General features: G+C 43.8%; 1 protein-coding gene across 3 annotated transcripts in view; it reads left to right on the forward strand.

Moving 5' to 3' along the window:
- Window positions 1–23,949, forward strand: part of prrc1 (proline-rich coiled-coil 1) — a 38,826-nt gene extending 14,877 nt beyond the window's left edge. For all 3 annotated transcript variants that reach the window (XM_070887099.1, XM_070887118.1, XM_070887108.1), the window contains exons 4-9: window positions 466–611; window positions 7,495–7,597; window positions 10,382–10,545; window positions 15,909–16,012; window positions 18,969–19,071; window positions 21,340–23,949. In XM_070887099.1, the coding sequence (XP_070743200.1) occupies window positions 466–611; window positions 7,495–7,597; window positions 10,382–10,545; window positions 15,909–16,012; window positions 18,969–19,071; window positions 21,340–21,549 (830 nt within the window). In that variant the 3' untranslated portion in view covers window positions 21,550–23,949. The remainder of the gene's footprint in view (window positions 1–465; window positions 612–7,494; window positions 7,598–10,381; window positions 10,546–15,908; window positions 16,013–18,968; window positions 19,072–21,339) is intronic.
- The last annotated feature ends 2,222 nt before the right edge of the window (window positions 23,950–26,171 follow it).

The following is a 26,171-nucleotide window of genomic DNA, read 5'->3' on the forward strand; positions in this document are numbered from 1 at the left end:
GTTTAGAGGAGATCGGGGAAATTTCTTCACCCTGAGGGTGGTTGGGGCTCTGGGACTCTCTGCCTGAAAGGGTGGTAGAGGCAGAAACCCTCACCACATTTAAAAAAAAAATACTTGGATGTACACTTAAAATGTCATAACCTACAGAGCTTCAGACCAATAGCTGGAAAGTGGGATTAGGCTGGATAACTCTTGGTTGGTCGGCGCGAACACGATGGGCCGAAATGGCCCCTTTCTGTGCTGTAAATTTCTATGATTCTATGAAATATATTTTCAGTATTTGAGTATTAAAACTGATCTGATCCTGTACTCATGACTTTCATGTATAAGTACTTCCAAAAGAGGTCACTGGAGCAATTTGGCTGTTTTTAAAAAAAAAACGAATTGTTTAATTGGTTAGAAACTGTTTTTAATTTATGCTAAACACTGACACAACAAACTTGGTTCCTTATTTATTGATGACAGGAGTTGCACCAAGCGCCATGACTCGAGCCTCTGCTCCTGTTGGAGGTGGCTCATCCATTACTTTCCCAGAGGAGACTGAAGATCCCAGGATGTCTGTGCACTATGATCAAAGTGGCTCTGGAGGAGGACTGTGGGGCTTCTTTAAGGTAGGCCTCAGTGACATAACTCTTGGCCTGTATTTTGGGGTCAGCGGCGAAGGAGTGGTGCTTGCCGATCACCTTGCAGACAGCAAAGTTTTTGCAGGCTTTTGAGCGGGACTTGCTCTAATGCAGCATCTGATCCAGCGTGGCGCTCCTCTATAAGGCATCTGTGCAATCTGTGAGCAGGTCAAGCAACAGTGAGGCTCTTCAATCAGATTGAAAAATCATGACTGAAACACGCAGGGGCCGAAATTGCCCCTTTTTATAAGACCCGTGGCCGTCTGAAAGCGGCGGCCACAGGTCGATGCGGATTGGCTGCCGAGTCTCCGTGGAGGGACCGCCATTTTAGAAATTGCCCTTCCTCAGTTTTGGAGCGGTGCAGGGGACTGTTCTTTCCGTTTTCCTGCCGCGTCATGCACGTGCTGACCCCTTCCCAAAATCGCCCTGCGGAATATTGCCCCGTCGGAGCGGCACCGTTGCCGGTCGGTGCCACTGCCAGCTTTTGCTGTCTGTACCCTTTCTGTGGCTTGACGGCGAGGCCGCTCTTAAAGGGGAGGTGGTGCTTCCAGCGATGCCATGTTTTCTTGTTGTCAGCCGACTGCCAAGTTGGGCCGATAATTGTGCCCGTGGGTTCGGCTGGGCTGTCAGGCTGCTGGCCCAGCTGGAACCGTCCCTGGTGATCCAGTGTTTGCCACTAAAGTGGCTGCAGAGTTCGCAGCGGCCCTTCCCGTTAACTGAAAGGAAGGGACATTGTGACATGCCCGCGTGATGCCATCATCAGCGCGGGACTGATGATTTCGAGTATCGGCAAATCCGACTCGCCCCCACTTCCGCTCTGCTAGTGGCATCTACAACGACGGCACTTGTGCCCCAATGATGAGGTCACTTCCGTCCCGCTCCAAAAAAAAGCACGACATGCTGAATTTCTCCCGATTGACCGCCCCATGCATTGGGGCGGACGGAACACATCGAAAATGGCGGGAGCGACTCGTTTCGAGCAGTGGGTAATTTCGGCCCACTGAGTCTAAACCAGGAAGTATAAATTAGATTTAAATCGGGAGCAGAAAGTGAAATAAAGATGGGAAAAGACAGATGGGATAAAGCGAGAGAAGAGGACAGAAATTTTTTTTTTTAAATTACAAATTTTAATTTGTTGTAAAATTTGCCCACTGACCAAAAAGTCACGTTCAAAGGAGTACAAAAAAAATTATACAGCTATACAAAGCCCTGGTTAAACCACATCTGGAGTACTGTGTACAATTTTTCTAGAATTTTCTGAGGATGTAACTAGTAGAGTGGACAAGGGAGAACCAGTGGCTGTGATGTATTTGGACTTTCAAAAGGCTTTTGACAAGGTCCCACACAAGAGATTGGTGTGCAAAATTAAAGCACATGGTATTGGGGGTAATGTACTGACGTGAATAGAGAACTGGTTGGCAGACAGGAAGCAGAGAGTCGGGATAAACTGGTTCTTTTCAAAATAGCAGGCAGTGACTAGAGGGGCGCTGCAGGGCTCAGTGCTGGGACCCCAGCTATTTATAATATACATTAATGATTTAGATGAAGGAATCTCCAAGTTTGCAAATGGCACTAAGCTGGGTGGCGGTGTGAGCTGTGAGGAGGACGCTAAGAGGCTGCAGGGTGACTTGGACAGGTTAGGTGAGTGGACAAACGCATGGCAGATGCAGTATAATGTGGATAACTGAGGTTATTCACTTTGGGGGCAAAAACACGAAGGCAGAATATTATCTGAATGGCGGCAGATTAGGAAAAGGGGAGGTGCAACGAGACCTGGGTGTCATGGTACATCAGTCATTGAAAGTTGGCATGCAGTTAGAGCAGGCGGTGAAGGCGGCAAATGGTATGTTGGCCTTTAGCTAGGGGATTTGAGTAGAGGAGCAGGGAGGTCTTCCTGAAGCTGTACAGGGCCTTGGTGAGGCCTCACCTGGAATATTGTGTTCAATTTTGGTCTCCTAATCTGAGGAAGGACGTTCTTGCTATTGAGGGAGTGCAGCGAAGGTTCACCAGACTGATTCCTGGGATGGCAGGACTGACATATGAGGAGAGACTGGATTGACTGGGCCTGTATTCACTGGAGTTTAGAAGGATGAGGGGGGATCTCATAGAAACATAAAATTCTGACGAGATTGGACAGGTGAGATGCAGGAAGAATGTTCCCGATGTTGGGGAAGTCCAGAACCAGGGGATATAGTCTAAGGATAATGGGGTAAGCCATTTAGGACTGAGATGAGGAGAAACTTGTTCACTCAAAGTTGTTAACCTGTGGAATTCCCTATCGCAGAGAGTTGTTGATGCCAGTTCATTGGATATATTCACGAGAGAGTTAGATATGACCCTTACGGCTAAAGGGATCAAGGAGTATGGAGAGAAAGCAGGAAAGGGGTACTGAAGTGAACGATCAGCCAAGATCTTATTGAATGGTGGTGCAGGCTTGATGGGCCGAATGGCCTACTCCTGCACCTATTTTCTATGTTCTGGGCACTGCCCCTTAGAAAGGGTATATTAGCCTTGGAAGGACATCAGTGCAGATTCATCAGAATGTTACCAGGGTTCCAAGGGTTAAATTATGAGGAGAGATTACATAAACTAGGCTTCTATTCCCAGGGAATATAGAAGGTTAAGGGGTGATTTGATTGAGTTTTGGGGGGATTTTGAAAGGAATTGATAGGGTAGATAGAGAAACTTTTTATGCTGGTAGGGAGTCTAGGACAAGGGGACTTAAAATCAGAGCCACATCAGTTAGGAGAGAATTTAGGAAACGCTGATCGCAAAGGGTGGGAGAAGTGTGCACTATTCTCCCACTAAAATCAGTAGATGCTTGCTCAGTTAATAATTTTACATCTCAAATTGCTAGATTTTGTTTACTAGACAATGGTATAAAAGGATATGCAGCCAAGGCAGGGGAATGGAGGTAAGATACAGATGAGCCATGATCTTATTGAATGGTGTAACGGGCTCGAGGGGTTGAATGGCCAACTCCTGTTACTATGGGCCCAAGTTTCGGGCCGCGCAGCCCGTTTTTCGCGCCACAAAGTGCGCCTAAAAAAATCTTAGCTATTCTCCGGCTCCCTGCAGGTCCTCTGGAGCTGGGTGCGGCGCAGCACGAGCTGTGGGGGGCGGAGCCAGGTCCCTGCGCTGAAAACAGTGCTGGGACCTCTGCACTTGCGCGCTACAGTGGGCGCGCATGTGCAGTAGCTCCAGGCGCCCAAAACTGTGGGAAGGCCCCGAAGCACGCAGCCCCTAGCCCTGGCCGAATGGCCTCACTGGGGCTGCTTGGATAAGGCCCCCCCCCCCCCCCCCCCCGAGCTCTGCGGCGCTCTCTCTTCCCCCCCCCCCCCCCCCCCCCCCCGGAGTTCCGCGGCGCTCTCTCCCCCTCCCCGAGCTCCGCGGCGCTATCTTCCTCTCTCTTCCTCCCCCCCCCCCCCCGAGCTCCGCGGCGCTCTCTTCCCCCCCCCCCCCTCCCCCGAGCTCCGCTGCGCGCTCTTTCCCCTCCCCCGAGCTCCGCGGCGCGCTCTTTCCCCTCCCCCGAGCTCCGCGGCGCGCTCTCCGTCCCCCACCGAGCTCCGCGGCGCTCTCTCCGTCCCCCACCGAGCTCCGCGGCGCTCTCTCCGTCCCCCACCGAGCTCCGCGGCGCTCTCTCCGTCCCCCACCGAGCTCCGCGGCGCGCTCTTTCCCCTCCCCCGAGCTCCGCGGCGCTCTCTCCGTCCCCCACCGAGCTCCGCGGCGCTCTCTCCGTCCCCCACCGAGCTCCGCGGCGCTCTCTCCGTCCCCCACCGAGCTCCGCGGCGCGCTCTTTCCCCTCCCCCGAGCTCCGCGGCGCGCTCTCCGTCCCCCACCGAGCTCCGCGGCGCTCTCTCCGTCCCCCACCGAGCTCCGCGGCGCTCTCTCCGTCCCCCACCGAGCTCCGCGGCGCGCTCTCCGTCCCCCACCGAGCTCCGCGGCGCTCTCTCCGTCCCCCACCGAGCTCCGCGGCGCTCTCTCCGTCCCCCACCGAGCTCCGCGGCGCTCTCTCCGTCCCCCACCGAGCTCCGCGGCGCTCTCTCCGTCCCCCACCGAGCTCCGCGGCGCTCTCTCCGTCCCCCACCGAGCTCCGCGGCGCTCTCTCCGTCCCCCACCGAGCTCCGCGGCGCTCTCTCCGTCCCCCACCGAGCTCCGCGGCGCTCTCTCCGTCCCCCACCGAGCTCCGCGGCGCTCTCTCCGTCCCCCACCGAGCTCCGCGGCGCTCTCTCCGTCCCCCACCGAGCTCCGCGGCGCTCTCTCCGTCCCCCACCGAGCTCCGCGGCGCTCTCTCCGTCCCCCACCGAGCTCCGCGGCGCTCTCTCCGTCCCCCACCGAGCTCCGCGGCGCTCTCTCCGTCCCCCACCGAGCTCCGCGGCGCTCTCTCCGTCCCCCACCGAGCTCCGCGGCGCTCTCTCCGTCCCCCACCGAGCTCCGCGGCGCTCTCTCCGTCCCCCACCGAGCTCCGCGGCGCTCTCTCCGTCCCCCACCGAGCTCCGCTGCCCTCCCCTCGCTGTCAGAAACACAGACACACACAGAGAGACACACACAGAGAGACACACACAGAGAGACACACACAGAGAGACACACACAGAGAGACACACACAGAGAGACACACACAGAGAGACACACACAGAGAGAGACACGCTGTTGGAGGACTCCCGGTGCTGCAGTCGGTAAGTAGAAAATGTTTTATTTACTGATTTTTAATTTTTTTTAAAAAAATTTTATTAATTTTTTTGATTGATTTATTGATGTATTTATCGTTTATTATTGATGATGGCTCTTTATTTGTAAAACTGAAGTGTTTAATGTTGGTAAACTTCCCTTTAAACCTCCCCATTCCCTACACCTAATTTGTAACCTACGCCTGATTTTCTAAAGTGTAGACAAGGTTTTTTCGAACGTACAAAAATCTTCACTTACTCCATTATAAGTTAGTTTGGAGTATGTTTTCACTGCCTAAACTTTGAAAACAGGCGTAAGTGGCCGGACAGGCCCCCTTTTGAAAAAAAAATTCTGTTCCAAAGTGAAACTGTTCTAAGTGACTAGAACTGGAGCAAACTAAATGCCGAGAATTCAAATTTCTAAGACACTCCATTCTAAACCAGTTGCTCCAAAAAAACAGGAGCAACTCAGGCCAAAACTTGGCCCCTATGTTCCTGTGTATCTATATTTGTGTTTGGAAAGAAATAACATTTTATTCTTTCTCATCATTTTCTTTTATTCTCAATGTTATCATGAGGCACTCACAGGTCAAGTTTACAATGTGGGTTTGATACATGGTAATGTTTCCTAATTAAATCTTAGTACATTACTTTTGTGTTTTGTACAGCTAAATTATGCATTAAGCTGGTGTGGTGGGCTCATGCCTACAAATAGCAGGTGTGAGTGCCTTATATTGTTTCACTTGGGACCCTTGTAGCTGTTTTTTTTTAAAAGAAGAGATTTGCATCAAATTTGATTGTGGAATTGAACCCAGATTTCAGTGTTGAAATTCAGGGAAGTTGGTTTCGCTGGGCAGTCAGAGAATGTACAAACATGGGAACCTTTTGATTAGTACTACATTAAAACATTTCCTACATTACAACAGTGACTACGCTCCAAAAGTACTTAATTGGCTGTAAAAGCGCTTTGAGACGTCGCGTGGTCGTGAAAGGTGCTATGTAAATCCAAGTCTTTTTACTACCAACATTTCAGGTCCCTTTTTGCCTGTGTGGGATCCTCCATGTAGGGAGTATGGTATGAAGAAACTACAGTATCCACTGCTTAAAACATCCACGGTTAAAACGGGCTGTCATTTATATCGGCCAAAAAGCTAAACCATCAACCATTTACGTTATCAGTTAAAGCCTGAACAGGCTGGGGCTCTTTACTGTAAAAAAAGAAAAAGCTGAGGGGTGACCTGATAGAGGTCTTTAAAATAATGAAGGGGTTTGATAGGGTTATTTTTTTTTTATTCATTCACGTGGGCATGGTGTGGGAATCGCTGGCAAGGCCAGCATTTATCGCCCATCCCAAATTGCCCTTGAGAAAGTGGTGGTGAGCTGTCTTCTTGAACTGCTGCGTATTGTGGTGAAGGTACTCCCACAGTGCTGACTTTGTCATAGCGGCTAGGCCATTTCAGAGGGTTTAGAGTCAACCACATTGCGGTCGCTCTGGAGTCACATGTAGGCCAGACCGGGTAAGGATGGCAAATTTCTTTCCCTTAAGGACATTAGTGAACCAGATGGAATTTTACAACAATCCAGTAGTTTCGTGGTCATCATTACTGATGCTAGCTTTTTATTTCCAGATTTATTTAATTAACTGAATTTAAATTCCCGAGCTGCCATGGTGGGATTTGAACTCACGTCTCTGGATTATTAGTCGAGGCCTCTGGATTACTAGTCCAATAACCTAACATAACCACTATACTACCGTACCCCCTAGACGTAGAGATGATGTTTCCACTTGGAGAGTGCAAAACTAGGGGCCATAAATATGAGTCAGTAATAAATCCAATCGGGAATTCAGGAGAAACTACTTTACCCAGAGAGTGGTGAGAATGTCGAACGCGATACCACAAGGAGTGGTTGAGGCGAATTGCATGGATAAATTTAAGGGGAAGCTGAATAAGTGCATGAGGGAGAAAGGACTAGAAGGACATGCTGATAAGTTGCGATGAAGAGGGGTGAGAGGAGGCTTGTGTGGAGCATAAACACTGGCATGGACCAGTTGGGCCCAATGGCCTGTTACTGTGCTGTACATTCTATGTAATCAAAATCTGAAACATAAATAGGCCATCTCTTGTGACCACTTGTTGCTGATCGTGTTTGTGATATTCTCGCCAAATTATTCTGCTTCATTCGTTTTCACTAATTATTTTTAGGGTGTGGCAGGAAACTCAGTTGTGAAATCTGTTTTGGATAAAACGAAACATTCTGTGGAGTCCATGATCACCACCCTGGATCCAGGCATGGCTCCCTACATCAGTAAGTATAATGCACCAAAGACTCCGATCTATTGCGCTTAATCGTTTGAAACACAAACTAAATGGGAATGGCTATGATGGAGTTCATCAAATCCCATTTGCATAACATTGCTCACCTCCACCTCAGCCCGTCTGCAGCTGAAACCCTTGTCTGTGCCATTGTTACCTCTAGACTTACTTGTTCCACTGCTCTCCTGGTCGGCCTCCCATCCTCCAATGCTATGCAAACTTCAGCTCATTTGAAATTCTGCTGCCCGTGTACTACTTTGCACCAAATCTCGCTCGCTCATAGCCCTTCTCGTCACCAGTGACTCCAGGTTCCCTAACCTCACATTTATAATTTTCATGTTTAAATTCCATCGTAGTTTCGCCTTGACCTATCTCTATAATCTCCTCCAGCATTCCAATCCCCACACGCCCTCCCCAACAAGCTCTCCATTCCTCTGATTCCAACCTCGTGCTGAAGTGCTTTCAACAGTGATTAATCTTTCAATGGAAACTGCACCACTGATTGTTTTATATTAACAGAAATCATTAATTCCCACCCTAGCTGTAGACCCTTGTGTTGTATGAGAAGCAAAGGAGCAAAGGCAGGCAGCACAGAATAAAAAATCTCTTTCTTCCCCAGCTCCCTCCAGAGAGTACTGCGACGGTTCCTACCCTCCTTTTGACCCACTATTGGTAGCTGCACTTTAAGCTGCCTAGGTCCCATGCTCTGGAATTCCGTTCTTAAACCCCATCACCTCTCCTCCTTGAAGACCCCTCTGAAAACACACCTGTGACCTCACTCCTAATAGTTCCACCTTTGGCTTAGTATCAGGTTTTAAGAAAAATTGTCTCAGAAGGGCTTCTGGATGTTTTTCTAGGTTAAAGGCACTGAATAAATGCAAGTTCTTGTCCACTGAATGCTTGGTTTTGTACAAACGGTTCTGTTTGATTTGTAAAATACATTAGCTTGAAAGCATTATAGGTAGTACATTGGCTGTAAATCACTTTGAGACATCTGGTGGTCGTGAAAGGCGCTATATAAATGCAAGTCTTTCAAGTCTTTATAGTTCATTCGAGGTACTCGTATAGTTTTTGGGCTGTGATCCCTTTGAACACTAACCTAGTTTATGTTGAACTGGCTTAATTTTGTGATTGTCTTGAGCTGCCCCCGTGGTTCTTTACCAGTCTGATTCTCTGAGTGACTCACTAATAATTGCTGTAAATTATTTGTGTGAAGCCATTGATAAAGCAGTATGTGTCAGCAATGTTTGCTATTTTATTTAATGCTTTTTATTTTATGTTTGACCAATCTTGATCATTCATTTGTCAATGTTACCTCTTGACATAAATAACTTGCATTTATATAGCGCCTTTCTCGATCTCGGGACGTCCCAAAGGCTTCACAGCCAACGAAGTGCTTTGGAAACGGCGCACTGTTGTAATGTGAGGAAAGGTCGATTAACTAATAATTTTACCACTTGTGGCCTTGGACTATTCAAAAATTAGCCTTTCAACCCTCCGTGATTTCTGCCCTCCTCTAATTCTGGCCTCTTGCGCATCCCCGATTTTAATCGCTCCACCATTGACGGCCTTGCTTTCAGCCACCCAAGCCCTAAGATCTGTAATTCTCTCCATAAACCTCTGCCTCTCTCTTTCCTCATTCAAGACTCTCCTTAAAACCTACCTCTTTGACCAAGCATTTGGTCACCTGTCCTAATATCTCCTTACATGGATTAAGATTCTACTGTTTATGGGTTTGAGAGTTAGCCTGAGGTTACAAACTATCAGTAAAAACTGAATAGGCTTGGGGCTCTTTTCTCTAGAAAGGAAAGGTTGAAGGCCGACCTGATAGAGGCCTTTAGGTTTATGACTGGTGATTTGATGGGGTAGATGTAGAGATGTTTCCATTTGTGGGGAGTCCAAAACTAGAGGCCATAATTATAACAAAAGCAAAATACTGCAGATGCTGGAATCTGAAATAAAAACAGAACATGCTGGAAATCTCAGCAGGTCAAGCAGCATCTGTGGAGAGAAACAGAGTAAACATTTTGGGTCGATGACCCTTCATCAGACCTCAGGCCATAATTATAAGATGGTCACTAATAAATTCAGTAGGGAATTCAAGAGAAACTTCTTTACCCAGAGAGTGGTGAGAATGTGGAACTCACTATCACATGGAGTAGTTGAGGTGAATAGCATAGATGTATTTGAGGGGAAGCTAAATAAACACATGAGGGAGAAAGGAATAGTAGGTTATGCTGATGGAGTGGGAGGAGGCTCGTGTGGAGCATAAACACTGACACGGACCAGTTGGGTCGAATGGCCTGTTTCTGTGCTGTAAATTCTGTGTAATTTATAAACAGTCCTAGAACTGGCTTTCAAGCAGCTAAAACATGTGCTGTATCATTCTGCACGGAGACAGACTCTTTGGCTGAATTTATGGTGCAAGTGTAGCGTCATTGATGAGCAGAATGAGGCTCCCTTCTGCAGGAGACTTCAGTCCAGAGTCGGAGCTCACCTGACCTCTTGCGCATCTACAACTTCTATATTCTACAGTTTATTCTACAACTTCAGTATTGTTGTAAAGTGAAACTGCTTTGTGCTGACTTTACAGATGTTAATGCAGGTGTTTTAGCCCTAGTTAGCTTAGTATTTTTTGCTTAGCGTTGCGATAGAGTATACTTGCTTAAGGTGATTGGATATTACCTGGTTGGCTGGTTTATTTAGCTTTCTATGTCTTGATATAAGGAACCCTCCCTTTGATTTACTTGTCTGTTTCCCCCACCCCTCCCTCCAGAATCAGGTGGTGATTTGGATGTTTTGGTAACTTCCAATAAAGAAGTCAAAGTGACTGCTATTCGGGATGCTTTCCAGGAAATGTTTGGGTTGGCCACCGTTACTGGGGAAGCTGGCCAATCAAATATTGCCCCACAGCCAGTTGGCTATGCAGCAGGATTAAAGGTGAGTCTTATTTTCCAACGTATTTCACATTGAAGACTGACCTTCAGATATTTTTATTCATTAGTGATGTCATGTATGTAACCACAATGTATTACTGTATACACTCAACCTAGATGCACACCTTGACCACAAGGGGTGAAATTGTGGAAGACACTCCTTACCTGATCACTCAGGTATAAAAAGGGAGGTCCCACGCAAGGTCACTGTCTTTGGAGTCCTGTGAATAAAGAGTTCAGGTCACAGAGTGACCTTGTCCCCAGAATGTGCCTCGTGTGGTTTCATACTGTAGAGTAAGGACTTTACAAGTACAATATGGGTTGAACATAGTTCACATGTTTTCCTCTTGTTCTGATACATTATGGACACAGGATTGAGTTTTTAAAAAGTGACACATATTTGGCAAAGTTTAGGGCTCAGTGTCTCACTTCTTGCCCTCCACATGTGGCTGTAACCACTAAAATAGGTCTAGGATCGGCTGCAGAGAGCTCAGATTCTCTTGATGGGCCAAATGGCCAGTTTCAGTGCTGTAGCGTTCAATGTAATGGGAAAGGAAAGGGAAAACATTATAAGAACATAACATAAGAAATAGGAGCAGGCGCAGGCCATTCTGTCCTTCGAGCCTGCTCCGCCATTCAATAAGATCATGGCTGATCTTGCACCTCAATTCCACCTTCCTGCACTATCCCCATATCTCTTGGTCTCTTAGTATTCAAAAATCTATCGATCTCTCTCTTGAATATACGCAACGACTGAGCCTCCACAACCCTCTCAGGTAGAGAATTCCAAACATTTACAACCCATTGAATGAAGCCATTTCTCCTCATCTCAGCCCTAAATGGCCAAGCTCTTATTCAGAGATTGTGAACCCTAGTTCTAGTCTCCTCCATCTGGGGAAAAAACTGTGTTGCAGCCATTGGGACAGCGGAGTAGGTATGAAGACCTGCAAAAAAGGTAAGTTAAAGTTTTGATTTTTTAATCTTTTGCAGCGATTCGCTAGAAAAGGATCTTGTGAATGTTTTGTGATTTATTATTTTTTGGGATGTTTCAAAAGCTGTACTATTGATTTGACATAGGCGAGATGACTTAATCGCATAATGCTTTCCCTTCCTTTTTCCATTACAACTTATCTTCCTCCTTCGAGGTCCACCGGACTCTCTTAAGTCTCACAATGTTCCATGTATGGTCCTCTTCACACTGGACACAATAATCATGCAGGTGCTTACCTTTTTCTTGAGGCCCAGCTTGCATTTCAGAAAGGATTGTAAAAAAATGAAATTCTGTGCTTGAGTTCTGTTGTACTTTTGAACATGCATTTAACCCTTTTCCTGTCCATGTCTTCAAACAGTGTAATTATTGTTTTGTAGGCAAGTGCAACAGCCAATTTGTGCACAGCATGATCTCAAAACAGCAGTAAGATAGATCACCAGATACTATTTTTAGTGGTGTTGGTTAAAAAATAAATGTTGCCCAGGACACTGGAAGAGGCCCCTTCCCCCACTCTCCCCCCCCCCCCCCCCCCCCCCAGCTCCTGTTCAGTTAGTGTCATGGGATTTTCCACGTCCACTTACACTGGTGCCCCATCGGCTTGTTTAACATCTCACCTGGAAGTACTACATTCAAAATGTCAGCTGAGATAATGTGCCCAAGTCTCTGGAGTGGACCTTGAACACATAACAAGAATTAGGAACAGGAGTAGGCCATACGGCCCCTCGAGCCTGCTCCGCCATTCAATAAGATCATGGCCGATCTGATCACATGGCCTCATGACTCCAGTCAGAGTGCTACGACTGAGACATTGCTGACACTTGTTACTTGACGTGCAAACTTGTCCTATAAATGACACCCTCCTGTCAATGGTGGGGCTGTAGTGTCTCGGTTTGGCATCTTCCAGCTCCTCAGCCTGAACTGCAGAGAGACTCCTGTGCTCCGATGAACACTACTTCTCACATTGCTGTCTCATCTACAAATGGCGACTGAATTAAGACTGCATGTACTGGTGCAATTAAAAGAAAGAAATACTTACATTTATATAGCGCCTTTTACAGCCTCAGGATGTCCCAAAGCGCTTTACAATCAATTAAGTATTTTGAAGCTCAGTCACTGTTATAATGCAGGGAACGCTGCAACCAATTTGCATGCAGCAAAATCTCATAAAAAAAACTATGTTGCCCCCTGCCCTCTAGCCCCTCTTCACCGGAAGGCTATATGTGGTCTTGACTCCCTGTGCCCAACACCATAGGTGATAGACTAGCAATATAAGCAATGAATCTTGGTGTTCACATTCAAATGACATTTGAATTGACCCACTCCCAAATAGAAATTTGTAGTTGAATATTATGATTCTCTATGCATTGAATAAAACTCAATGGAATTATTAAAATGTGAAATACACCCATACTTATCATTACCAATTAATAAGAAATGCTAAAATCAACTTTCCTGATGTAGAAGATGAAGACCAGAACTGTGCACCATACTGCAAGGCGTGGTTTACCCAGCACATTATACAGTTTAAGCAGCGACTTTCTCTGCCTTGTCTTTTGCCTTAACGATGTAGTTCAACAATCTATTTGCTCCGTTTCCCTGCTATTTTGGAGTGGTTGGACGTGCTGAAATTTCCAGTCTAGGGGGTCAATTTTCCACATTGCCGATTTTTGGTGCAGTTGTAGAGGTTCGTCTAATTTTTTCATGACTGACTGCGGCAAAAAAAAAGTTGCAAATTTTTTGATAAATTTTGAATTTGGCGTGGCACAGATTGTCCTTAAGCTCTGTGGGTGGAGCTTAAGGTCTGCGCCAAAAACGGAGGTTGCCAGGATAACGCGGGACACACTGAACAGCTGAGGCTGGAAAGTGAAACATACACAAGACATAAGCAATTGTAGAGCCCCGGTGCTGCTCCTATCCCGGGCCGAAAGGCCCTCCACCCTCTGTGCCAGTGCAGTTCCATTACAGCAAGAATAAACAGACACACAACTGCTGTTCATTGTTTCAACTAAGCTCTATGTTTAATTTGAAGGAACTGCTTTACTGCTTTCCATCGTCCTTGACTGCCTCTGGGTAGCTCATTGTATAAATAACAGCAACTTGCACAAGCATCTTTCTGTAGCAAGCTGCCCCTAGCCTCTTCACAATAGGAGGTGCTGCTCCTATCCCGGGCCGAAAGCCCCCCCCCCCCCCCCCCCCCCCCCCGTGCCGGTGCTGCTGCTATCCCGGGCCAAAAGGACACCCGCCTCCGCCCCCCTCTGCCGCTCCTATCCTGGGCCGAATAGCCCCCCTCTGCTGCTCCTATCCTGGCTGTGGAACTCGATCTTCTGCACCGATTTTCTTGTTAGGTAAGGTTTTTCAGAATGGTGCACTGTGCCGTTTTTGAAAAAATCGTATTCGGCCAAACTCGCTTAAACGGCCAGAAATTACACAGTTCCCCCCAATGATGTCAAAAAATCAGGAACTAAAAAAAAATCGGCTGTAACTAGTTTACGATGGCGCAAAATGTTTGGTGAAACTTGGAGATTTTAGTTTTTTCAAAAAAAAACAGCGGTTACCAAAAAAAAGTAGATCATGAAGTGTGCCAAAATAACTGAGGACAACATTGAGATCTAGGGCTTAATTTTCGCCACCATTATGGTGGGGGAAATTAAGCCCTAGATCTCTCAATGTTGTCCTCAGTTATTTTGGCATCCTTCGTGATGTACTTATTTTGCTTGCTTTTTCTCCTGACCAGTATTTTTCACATGTCCACATTAAATGTCATTTGTCATTATTCTTACAAAGGTATCCAATTCATTTTGTGCAGCCTCCTCAAATTAACTAGCCCTTCATTTGCCATAATCTGTGAATTAGATCTATTTGCAGTGTTTCTGAATGCCAGTCATTGAAGTAAATTAAAAATTGGAGTCTCAACACCTATTCCCAGGGCAACCTGACCAGCACTTCTTCCACTCCACTGCCTTCCACAATTTGGACAATTTCTTACCCATTTCCAAATGTTATCCCGAATCTCTACCACTTTAAACTTTTCTAGTAGGTTATAACTATCAGGAAAGACTGAATAAGCTGGGGCACTTTTCTCTAGAAAAGAAAAGGCTGTGAGGTGACTTAATAGAGGTCTTTCAAATTAAAGGGGTTTGATAGGGTAGATGTAGAGAAGATGGTTTCACTTGTGGGGGAGACCAAACTAGGGGCCATAAATATAAAATAGTCAGTAATAAATCCAATCGGGAATTCAGGAGAAACTTCTTTATGCACAGAGTGATGAGAATGTGGAACTCGCTACCACAGTGAGTAGTGAAGGCAAATAACACAGATGCATTTAAGGGGAAGCTAGACAAGCACAGGAGGAGAAAGGAATAGAAGATAAGCTGATAGGGTGAGATGAAGCGAGGTGGCTGAGGCTCGTGTGGAGCATAAACACCGGCACGGACCAGTTGGGCTGAATGGCTTGTTTCTGTGCTGTACATTCTTGTGTAATTCTATGTAGTACTGCATCCCGGTCTAGACACAAAGGAGGCAGTCAAACCCTGCAGGCAGTTCAGAGATGAACCGCAAGGCTGACCTCTAGCAATAAGGCCTTATAGGAGACAAAAAATGGAGAACCTTGGGCTATTCAGCCTTGGGAAAGAGACTTGGTGATCATCTAGAAATATGGAAGATGTAGAAAATTACACAAGAGTAGAACAAGGGGACCCGGATTCCAATTAGTAAATTGCTTTTTTAAGACCAATGTCAGGAAGTTCTTCGCACAAGGAGTGACCAACATGTGAAATGGACTTCTAGGTCGAGTAATGAAGACAAAAAGCCTAGAATCCTATAAGAAACAATAACCCCATAATGGGCAACTGTAGGGTTTTTTAAAAAAAGATGGATGGGCCGAATTACCTTCATCTATATTTACCTTAACTTTGAAATATCGTGGACTTGATTTTGTTTGTTATGCCTAGGGACTATTTTACACTTGCCACTAGAGGGTGCAGAATACCAAAATAAAACAAGCACCTACAAAGCCAATGGAAAGGAAAATCGGGACAGAGGTATATAACGGCTGGCTGATTGTCTATTGCCTGTTTTGCACCTCCACCACAGTTGAATTTTGCCGCCATTAAGTCTTGCAATCGGACTTTAATCATGCAATTGTGGATCATATTTAGGCACAATCTACAATAATCTGATTTAAAAGAATCCTTCAGCGACCCCAATTAATTGCCCATTTCTGAAATGCTGTCAAAACATCCCTGATCTTGTTTCAAGGTCATGGCAACTTGGATCTTTTACCCTTCAAATAAAATTACCAACAAATTTTTGCAAAATGAAATGAAGTGGAAAAGTTGAAGTTGCATTTAATGTGCGGTTATTTCATATTTCTCCAGGGAGCCCAGGAAAGGATAGATAGTCTGCGGCGGTCAGGAATGATTCATGAAAAACAGGTGACGGTTTCCATTGAGAACTTCATTGCAGAATTGCTCCCAGACAAGTAAGCAGCATCTCCCTCTTAAAATAATTATCTAGCAATGTTTTTACCAGGAAAGTTCCACTTGTGTAGTTAGGCAACCATGGTCAACAAATGAGGTAAGAGACTACATCAAGCTTTTTTTAAAAAAAAAAGGGAACAAATGCAAGGAAAAGTGGAAATCCTGCATACTGCAAGAGCTGTAAAAAGCAACAACGGAATACAAAGAAGGTAATGGGTGCAAAACTGGAATATGAAAAAATAAACTTGCAAGGGATAATGGGCCCAAATTTGGCCAGGAGGTGCTCTTTTTTTTTTTGGAGCAACTTGATTTTTCTGGAGTATCTTAAAAATCCCCATTCTGCACATTTAATTTGTGCCAGTGTAAGTGAGTTAGTTAGGATTTTTTTTAGTTTAGTTTTTTTTTTCAAAAGGGGGCGTTACAGCCACCTATGCCTGTTTTGTCCATTTAAGCCAGTTTGGACAGCTAATTGTTGCTCCAAACTAACTTAGGCCAGCATTTGTGGCCCGCACAGAAAACCCTTGCAGAGAGTTAAGAAATCAGCGCAGGTAAGTACATTCTAAAGCACTAAGCACTAAACAAAGCACAAAAATAAGCATTCAATAACACATAAAAAATACAAGGAAGCTGAGAGGACCTGCACCAAGACTTACAAAGTACTAAACAAAGTACAAAAAGTAATAAGCAATTAATTAACAAATAAAAAAATAGAAGCAACCCTGCACCTAAAGCACCAAGACCAAAGTAATAAGCAATCAATCAATCAATAACACATAAAAAATAGAAGTCCTACCAAAACACAGCCCGGGAAGGCAGCGGGCCCCGATGAGGGAGACCATTCGGCCAGGGATAGGAGCAGCACGCTTTGGCCCCTCCCACACAGTCTGCAGCGCACACGCTCAGATTCTGGTGGCGAGGAGCTACTATGCATGCGCGCACACTCTAGCACACGTGCAGAGATCCCGGCACTGTTTTCAGTGCTGGAAGCTGGCTCCGCCCCTGAATCCAGTGGTCATGCTACACCACCATCGAGGAGAGGCTGGGGAGTGACCAAACTCGGCCTGAGATTTTTGGAGCAGTTCAAGGTGGACAAAAGCAGCACACCTCTGGTGAGTGCGCCAGAAATCTGTACTGGCCAAATTCTACCCCATAATACTAGCATGGATAGAGGATTAGTGAACGGACAAAAAACAGTAGGGATAAATGGGTCATTTTCCAGTTGACGTGCTGGGGTGCCACAGCTATATACAATCTATATTAATGACTTGGATGAAGGGACTGAGTGCAGTGTATCCAAGTTTGCTGACTATACAAAGCTAGGTGGGAAAGTAAGCTGTGAGGTGGACATAAGGCATGCAAAGGAATATAGACAGGTTAAGTGAATGGGCAACAAGATGACTGAGTATAATGAGGTTATTCACTTTGGTAGGAAGAATAGAAAAACAATTTTTAAATGGCAAGAAACTAATTAATGGTGTTCTGAAAGATGTAGTTGTCCTTATATGCAGAAAGTTACCATGTAGGTACAACAAGCACATAGGAAGGCAAATGGCATGTTGGCCTTTATTGCAAGGGGGTTCGAGTAAGAATAAAGAAATCTTACTACAGTTGTACAGGGCTTTAGTAAGACCACACCTGGAATGCTGTGCATGCTTTTGTTTTTTTCTGAGAATGGACATACTCTTAGAGGTGGTGCAACCAAGGTTCACTAGAGGTGAGGGGGTTGTCCTATGATGAGAGATTGAGAAGATTGGGCCTATACTCTCGAGTTTAGAAGAATGAAACATAAGATTCTGAGGGGGATTGACAGGGTAGATTGAGAGGCTGTTTCCTCTGGCTAAAGAGTCCAGACTAGAGGGCATCATTTCAGGATAAGGGGTCAGCCATTTTAAGCCTGAGATGCGGAGGAATTTCTTCATTCAGAGGGTTGTGAATCTTTTGAATTTGCTACCCCAAAGAGCTGTGGATGCTCAGTCGTTGAGTATATTTAAGGCTGAGATAGATATATTTTTGGACTCTTAAGGGGATCAAGGGATATGGGGATCATGTGGGAAAGTGGCGTTGAGGGCAAAGATCAGCCATGTTATTGAACGGCAAAGCAGGCTTGATGGGCCGTATGGCCTACTTCTAATTTTTGACATGTTCTCACAGTAAAAGGTTTTATAAATATTTTGTGTATGTGTCAAAGGATAATGTGGGCCCATGAAAGATATATGCAGATGAGACTGTAATAGGAAATAAGGAATTGATGAACTTGAAGGTGGGTAAATGGAGTTGAGGTACAGATCAGCCATGATGTAATTGAATAGCGGAACAGGCTCGAGGGGCTCAACGGCCTCCTCCTGTTCCTAAGCTTTACCTTCAAATGTGAAACTGTGGGTTTGACAGAAGTTTAGTTTGTGAGGTAAAATACTGGCAGATTTGGTGGTAGATAATTTTTTTTTCATCTGAGAGTTAAAACATCTCCTGTTTTCTTTATGCAAATTATGTTCAGCAGCCATCTAAGAGCAGCTAACGATAATGATTTAAAATGTTTATTAACGCTGCCGCGCACGTAGCGGGCAAATCGCGTTCACACAAATGCGCATGCTATAAAAGTCGGGGACTGTAGTAGTAAACCCGGATGGTGTTTGAGGCTCTCGGCCGAGTCTGGGCGGGACCGATGGGGCTGGTGAAGCAAATCAGACAACGATGCCTCGGCTGGCCAGGGGAAAAGACCCAGGGCGGTAAAATAACAGCAGAGTGGTAAACGAGTGATACTGCTTGGATTTTAACCGCTCCCCCACCCGTTCTGCCCAATTCCCGCTGGGCAGAGAGAGTTCAAATTCATTGTTTAAAAAGTGCAAATCTGATGTTGCTGCTGTAATTTGATGTTTACATTGTCCACAGTTGATGTTTGCACCCTGGAGTTACCAGATGTGATTATCCCAGCCTTCATTTATAAGCATTGTTTTCCAGGTGGTTTGACATAGGTTGTCTGATTCTTGAAGATCCTGTGCATGGTATTCGTTTGGAAAATTTCACACAGGCAACACCAGTGCCTTTACAATATGTGCAACAGGTCAGTCTGTCTCATTAATACTGGTCTCGTTCAGAAAATAACTGCCGCTTTAAAATCTGACTCTGGTTCAGTTTAAAATGTTTCACTTTGACATCGGCAGTGAGTAATGGAATACCCTGTTGTTCCAGTAATTAAAATGATCACTCAACTTTGTATTGAACCAGAGCATAGATATGATATTTATGTACATCATTTTGGATTTTGGTACAAATGTAATATATATATTATAGCATGCAGTATTTTAAAGGTAAGGAAACTTGGGGTAGGTACTTTGTGTGTTAAATTTATGCCCAAAGTGTTTAAGATTTTTAAAGAACACAAACTAGCTGTGAGACTTCTTTGTAAAGTTGTTTAGGTACTTGCATGCTATGAAAGAAACAGATGTGGTCTGGTAATCTGGCCAAAAGGAATCTCTTTAGATAAATTATTATATGTATATATAGTCATAAATATAAGATAGTCACTAAAATAAGGAATCAGGAGAAACCTCTTTACTCAGAGTGGTGAGAATGTGGAATTCGTTACCATAAGGAGTGGTTGAGGTGACTAGCATAGATGTATTTAAGGGGAAGCTGGATAAACACATGGGAGAGAAAGGAGTAGAAGGATATGCTGTTGGGGTGAGATGAAGGAGGATAGGAGGAAGCTCATGTGGAGCATACAAATCGACAGAGACCAGTTGGGCTGAATGGCCTGTTTTTGTGCTGTATGTTTTACGAATGTGCATAAACTGCCTTTGGAGCCCAGTCACAAGCCATCTTTTATTGTTTTCTAATTTGGGACGGTGTCAATGGACGAGACGTCTATTCCTGTCGCCCTTTTTGTACATGTTCGTATTTATTTGAAATTTCTCTCTCCTCTCAGTTAATGCAGGCATTAACTTCTCATTTTACTTACTATCTCTGCTAAAGTAGCAGCCCGAAGAATTTCAGACACATGCCTTGAGTTCATATTTATTGTTCCACAGCGCAACTTCAAAGCTGCCGTGGTACAAGTAGTTTGTCACTGGTCTGAAATCCAAAGAAATGGAAGTGAGGATGTCCTCTTAACAAACTCACTTGGTATTAACTGATTGACCTTAGATACTGATGAATTGTTCGAGAGTGGGGAGAACGGTTGGTAAAGAAGAGAGAAAAATACACTTAAAAGCACTTGCCTCTTGAGTAATCTGTTGATGTAAATTATCTTTGTGGTATTAAAGTCTCCATCTTAATGCAAAATCCTGTGATACTCAACTTTAATCTCCATCAAGCGAATTAGATAGTTTAACGTGGGACTTTTATTAATTATTTTCTTGAATGCTATATTTGATTGAACAGAACTAACTTTATAGAATGGTACATTATTTTGCCAGTTTACTTATATTTGTATTGGAAAGTTCATTTTCTTTTTGATCATTTTGTAAATAAGCTTGTCCTTGCACATAGTTCTCCACCATTCTTATTTTATGCCGTTCTTCTTGGGAAGTATCGGAGAAAAGCTTCTAAATCAATAATCAGGTGTTGCAACCTGATTTATCCCCTACCATTGGAATCACAGTGAAGCAGCATAGAAGGAGGCCATTCGGTCCATTGTGCCAGTGCCGGCTCTTTGAAAGAGCTATCCAATTAGTCCAACGCCCCCACTATACCCCATTCAAATATTTGTCCAATTCCCTTTGGAAAGTTGCTATTGAATCTACTTCCACTGCTCTTTCAGGCAGTGCATTCCAGATCATAAAAACTCGCTGTGGGGAAAAACAATTCTTCTCATCTCTCCTTTTTTGCCAATTACCTTGAATTTGTGTCCACTGGTTACTGACCCTTTTGCCAGTGGAAACAGCTTCACCTTATTTACTCTGATCAAAACCCTTCAATGTTGAACACCTCTATTAAATCCCCCCCTAACCTTCTCTGCTCTAAGAAATGAACTCTATGTAGTCCTTTTTAAATGCTAAATTTTTTTAATTCAATATTTTTTTAAAGTACAATCTGGTACATGTCCTCAGCCAGGTTTCTTTTCTGCTTGAGCGCAGACAAGAAAACCTATTTTGGGGATAAGGGGGTCTAATGAACAAACCCATTCTATTTGTAGTTTGATACAATGATGCTGTTGGAAGGATAGGACACAGTTTCAATTTTGCAATTGGGCGTGGCATTTTCGGATGAACCTGTGAAGTGCGGATCAGTATTTATGTTTGTCGTTCAATTCATTTGGGAGGAAATGTTGGCTCTGCAGTGCCCTTGGTGCATTTGCTTAAAACAGGAACGTGTTTTTTTTTAAAAACAGGCACAAAACCTCACACCAACTGATTACAATCTGAGATGGTCTGGGCTGATGGTGACTCTAGGTGAAGTGATGCAGAGGAATATACCCCAGGTCAATCGGACTGATTGGCACATCATGCTTACCGGGATGTCTCGAAGACAGATGATCTACAGTGCCGCCAAAGCCTTGGCGGGAATGTACAAGCAGCAATTACCACCAAAGTCCTATTAACAAATCAAACTGTGGCCGTCTGTTTAGTGGGGACTTGTTTTTTTTTTTAAATATCGCTTCTCTACACTTGCAAGAACGATTTAACTTCGATGTATTTTTGTACTCCAGAATCGACAAAACTCAGTTCCTGAACCAAAACGTCTCTCTTGTAGCAGTCTCGTTTATCAGTACGGGAACTGGTTAATTGGAACATTCCAGAAACTGAAGATCCTGTGTAATGGGAAATATTTTGAGAGATGCAGCATTTTTGTGCATTATAACTTTATATTAGAAAAATAACAAGTTTGTTGCAATACTCTTGGTGAGTATCTATTGAGATGCGGCACCTGAGGAAGTTGAGGCGCTAAGAGTTGGTAATGCTTATGACTGATGCTGTCTACATCCTCTTCAACTAATCATTATAAAAAAATTGTATCCAAGTATGGGTTAGTGTACATGGATTAATGTGCAAGTGCCGAGTTTTTATTCTTCTTTTGTCCCCACCTCTTCTCTTGTAATATAAGCTTACAAGTAATGAAATTCAAAATGATGGATATATGATTTACAGTTTGAAAGTTGTTAACACACTTTTTAAAAACCTTTTTCAGATGAATGGTCAGGTTGAATTTTCACAGAATGAAAGACTATTTAAAACAAATCCAACTTTCTCGTCTTTGAGAAATAAATCATATTGTCTCCACTGCCAAGTGAAGCTCTTGCTGGGCTTATTTGAATTATTTTTGACACTATTTTGTTCTTTGTAAGGGAATAAAACTGAAATATCACAAGTGACACCACTGTTTTCTTTATAATTCTGTCTTAATTTTGACGTGTCAGCAACGTTCTTAATGCAATATGCCTTTTTTAAGTTGAAGATGTTTAATTTTTACTGCAATATACTGTGCTGTTAGTTTGTATATAAGGAATTGCTTGCTCAAAGCTGTACAATTAACCATAGTGCAAGCAGTTTCTGAATAAACCAGCCAAAGGATTTTAAGTGATTTTTCAATTTGCTTCATGTATTCGACCTACTGTGTAAATCTAAGTTCCAAACTGGATTGCTGTAACTGCTTTCAGTGTCGTTGCATATTACAGCTGTTTTTTTTAAAAGATTATGTTGCCACTTACATTACTGACAGTTAAATGAAGATGTATGGAAAATGGTCCCAAGAAAAGTAGATTTACTGAAGTGTAGCTGCAATTACCTGCCAAATGATGTATAAGTTAATCACTGTTTTAAATTTCAATTTATTTCCCCCCCTATCTTTCCTCTACACCTCAACCCCCCCACCCCAAAAAATTCCTGTACGGTGATTTCAAAGCAAGGAGGACATGACCTTAAAATTAGAGCTAGGCCGTTCATGGGTGATGTCAGAAAGCACTTCTTCATACAAAGAGGAGTGGAAACCTGGAACTCTCTGCCCCAAAATGCTGTTGAGGTTGGGTGTCAGTTGAAAATTTCAAAACTGAGTGATAGGTTTTTGTTCGGCAAGGGTATTAAGGGTTATGGAACCAAGGCGGGTAGATACAGAGTTAAGATGCAGATCAGCCATGTTCTAATTGAATGGTGGAAGAGGCTCGAAGGGCTGAATGGCCTCCTGTTCCTGTTTTCTTTTTCTCCATTGTGGAAAGGGACATTTTGAGAGTAACTTCTGATTTTTTTCAATTGTGCTACACATCCTTGCTCGTATTCCCCATTGGGATTTCTGCATTGGGAAGTGAGTGGCAGACAGATGAAAGAACTTCAGTAAATGTATATATTCAGTCATTTGGTGAATCCCTTGGTAACCCAAATTAATAATGAATCAGCAGGAAAAAGCAGGCACTGGGTTATGGGTACAATTTAATGTAAAACCTCTGCCGTCCTTGGTTCTATATTTTGGTTGTTGGGCACAAGCCTTTTCTGTTGCAAAGACCATGAATTTACTGGTAAGTGAATTGGTATTGAAGCAAGTTTTTCACTTCATTTATTTAGCTTCATGGTTTGCTGATTGTGACTATAAGCGAAGATTAGAATCATGCATTCAGAAAAGTTCCTGTATACAGCAGTGAAAAAGGGTCCCTGATCAGCAGTTACAAAATAAAACATTCCATGTTATTCAGTGGTTTCAACTCGGTCAATTTGATTCAGGGTAGATGTGAAGCTTCCTTGGCAGAGATACACAATGGCATCACTGCCCTCCTATCCATCTTGATTCATTAAGATTTTAAAGTTACTGTACTGTTGGGTGTGGGGATCTGATGGACAGTGCAAAATTGTCCCATTTCCAGAACCTGTTCCATCAATAATGGCCATTTAGGACTTTACTTGGAAGTAATTGACAACCTAGAAGATATCTGTTAATGTGGAGATTTTGTCATTTGGGTCTAATCACAAAGTTTATATTTTAACCAGAGTTGCAATAAAATGTCTTTTCAAAACATGACTGTAAAATGTCTTTTTTTTTTGCATTTGTAAAACTAATGGATTGGACATTTTTAAATTAGAAAGTATAGCACATCATTTTAAGAAAACCAATAATACGAAGTGAAAGACTAGCTCGAGGCGTATGTCTGCCTCCCTTTTGAGATTCTGGTGACCTATGTTCTCTGTAATTTTTTTTGGCGCGCAGTCCTTTTCAATTTTTTGTACATGCATGATTAATTCCATTGAAAAGCCGATACTGTGGGAACGTTGCTGGTGCTCTCTGCATAAGAGGAATCTTTTTTTGCTCTAGGTGATTTGACAAATCGGCAATCTTTGTACACTCACAGGATATTATACATGGTGAATCAAAAGGGTTAAATCTCCTCTTCCAGCATGAAACGTCACCAACCTGAAACATTAACTATGTTTCTCTCTTTCCACAGATGCTGCCTGACCTGCTGAGTGTGTTCCAGCATTTTCTGTTTTTAGTTCAGATTTCCAGCACCTGCAGTATTTTGCTGCTGTTCTTAGTGCTAGGTTGTTGTCTTAAGTCTTGGTGTAAATTGTTTTTGGAGGAGGTGATAAAAAAAATCTGGATCCCACAGTAAAGTAACATTGTACAGTATGTCAAAGTACACATTACACTCCCAGGCACCAATGGACCCATAATTTTTTTTTCAGGTAAGTGGCCGCGCAGCTTAACAGGAAAGTTGTCAGGCATTACCCTGTTTTGTATGATTTGAAGGAGTAGGAACATAAGAGCAGGAGTAGAACATACAGCCCTTCGAACCTGCTCCGCCGATCAATAAGATCATGGCTGCACTACCTCAACTTCACTTTTCTGCCCTATCCCATTATCCCTTGATTCCCTTAGTGTCCAAAAATCTGTCAATCTCTTGAATATATGCAACAACTGAGTATTCTAAGCTCTCTGAGGTAGAGAATTCCAAAGATTCACAATCCTTTGAGTGAAGAAATTTCTCCTCATCTCAGTCCTAAAATGGCCGACCCCTTATCCTATGACCCCTATTTCTGGACTCTTCACCTAGAGGAAACAACCTATCACCATCTACTCTATCAAGCCTTCTAAGAATGTTATATGTTTCAATAAGATCACCTCTCATCTAAACTCTGGAGGATATCTTTTCTCATAGGACACACCTCTCACCCTAGCAATCAATTTAGTGAACTTTTGTTGCACCCCCCACCCCCACCCCTCCAGCTTAAGGCATGTATCTCCTTCCTCTGGTAAGGAGACCAAAACTACACACTACTACAGGTGTGGTTTCACACAAGCCCTGTATAATTGCAGCAAGTCTAAGAAAAGGACAAGCTAAGTTTATTTTTGATTGTGGCAGAAAATTTTGCGAGACAGATTTTGTGCAATATGATTGTTGAATAAAAGTAGAAAACATCAAATTAGAAAAATGAAACGAGAAAAAGCATGTAATCGATAAGGAATAAACAAATTGATGGTTGTTCAAAGGATGGTCACAATGTTTATTAAAGGCTCAAAACTTATTTTCTTTATAGTGATAGGAGAAGAAACACTCTACTGGTAGAGATTTTTTTAGCAAGGATGTAAATGAAAGTAAAAATAACAGGTTGTGAAATGAGTTTGTATAGCTCCCAATCCAACTCCTAGTGGATATAAAACTGCCGCCAGCACAGAATTTCCTCTATTTCAACACTAATTGACAGTCTCAGAGAGGCTGCAGGATGATTGGAACATGAGGCCATTCAGCCCCTTGAACCTGGTCTGCCATTAGATCATGGCTGATCTGTATCTTGCCTCCATTTACCTGCCTTGGTTCCATTTCCTTTATCAAATATCTATCTCTGTTTTGAAATTTTCAATTGACCCTCAGCCTCAACAGCATTTTGGGGAAGAGAGTCCCAGATCTTCACAACCCTTTTTTGTAGAGCTGCTTCCTGACAGCATCCCTGAACGACCTAGCTCTAATTTTAAAGTTGTGTCCCCTTATTCTGGACTCCACCACCAACCCCCCCCCCTCCAAGTTTCTATCCCTATAAATCAAGAAATAATGAAGGCCTGTAATAAAGGAATGGCAATGATCATGGGTGATTTTAACCTTCATGTTGATTGGACAAAGCAAATTGGCTAGGGTAGCCTTGAAGAGTTCATAGTGTATCCAGGATAGTTTCGTTGAACAGTACGTTGCGGAACCAACCAGGGAGCAAGCTATCTTAGATCTAGTACTGTGCAATGAGGCAG

The sequence above is a fragment of the Pristiophorus japonicus genome, chromosome 1 (genome assembly GCF_044704955.1).
Source record: "Pristiophorus japonicus isolate sPriJap1 chromosome 1, sPriJap1.hap1, whole genome shotgun sequence".
In the NCBI taxonomy this organism is placed as follows: domain Eukaryota; kingdom Metazoa; phylum Chordata; class Chondrichthyes; family Pristiophoridae; genus Pristiophorus; species Pristiophorus japonicus.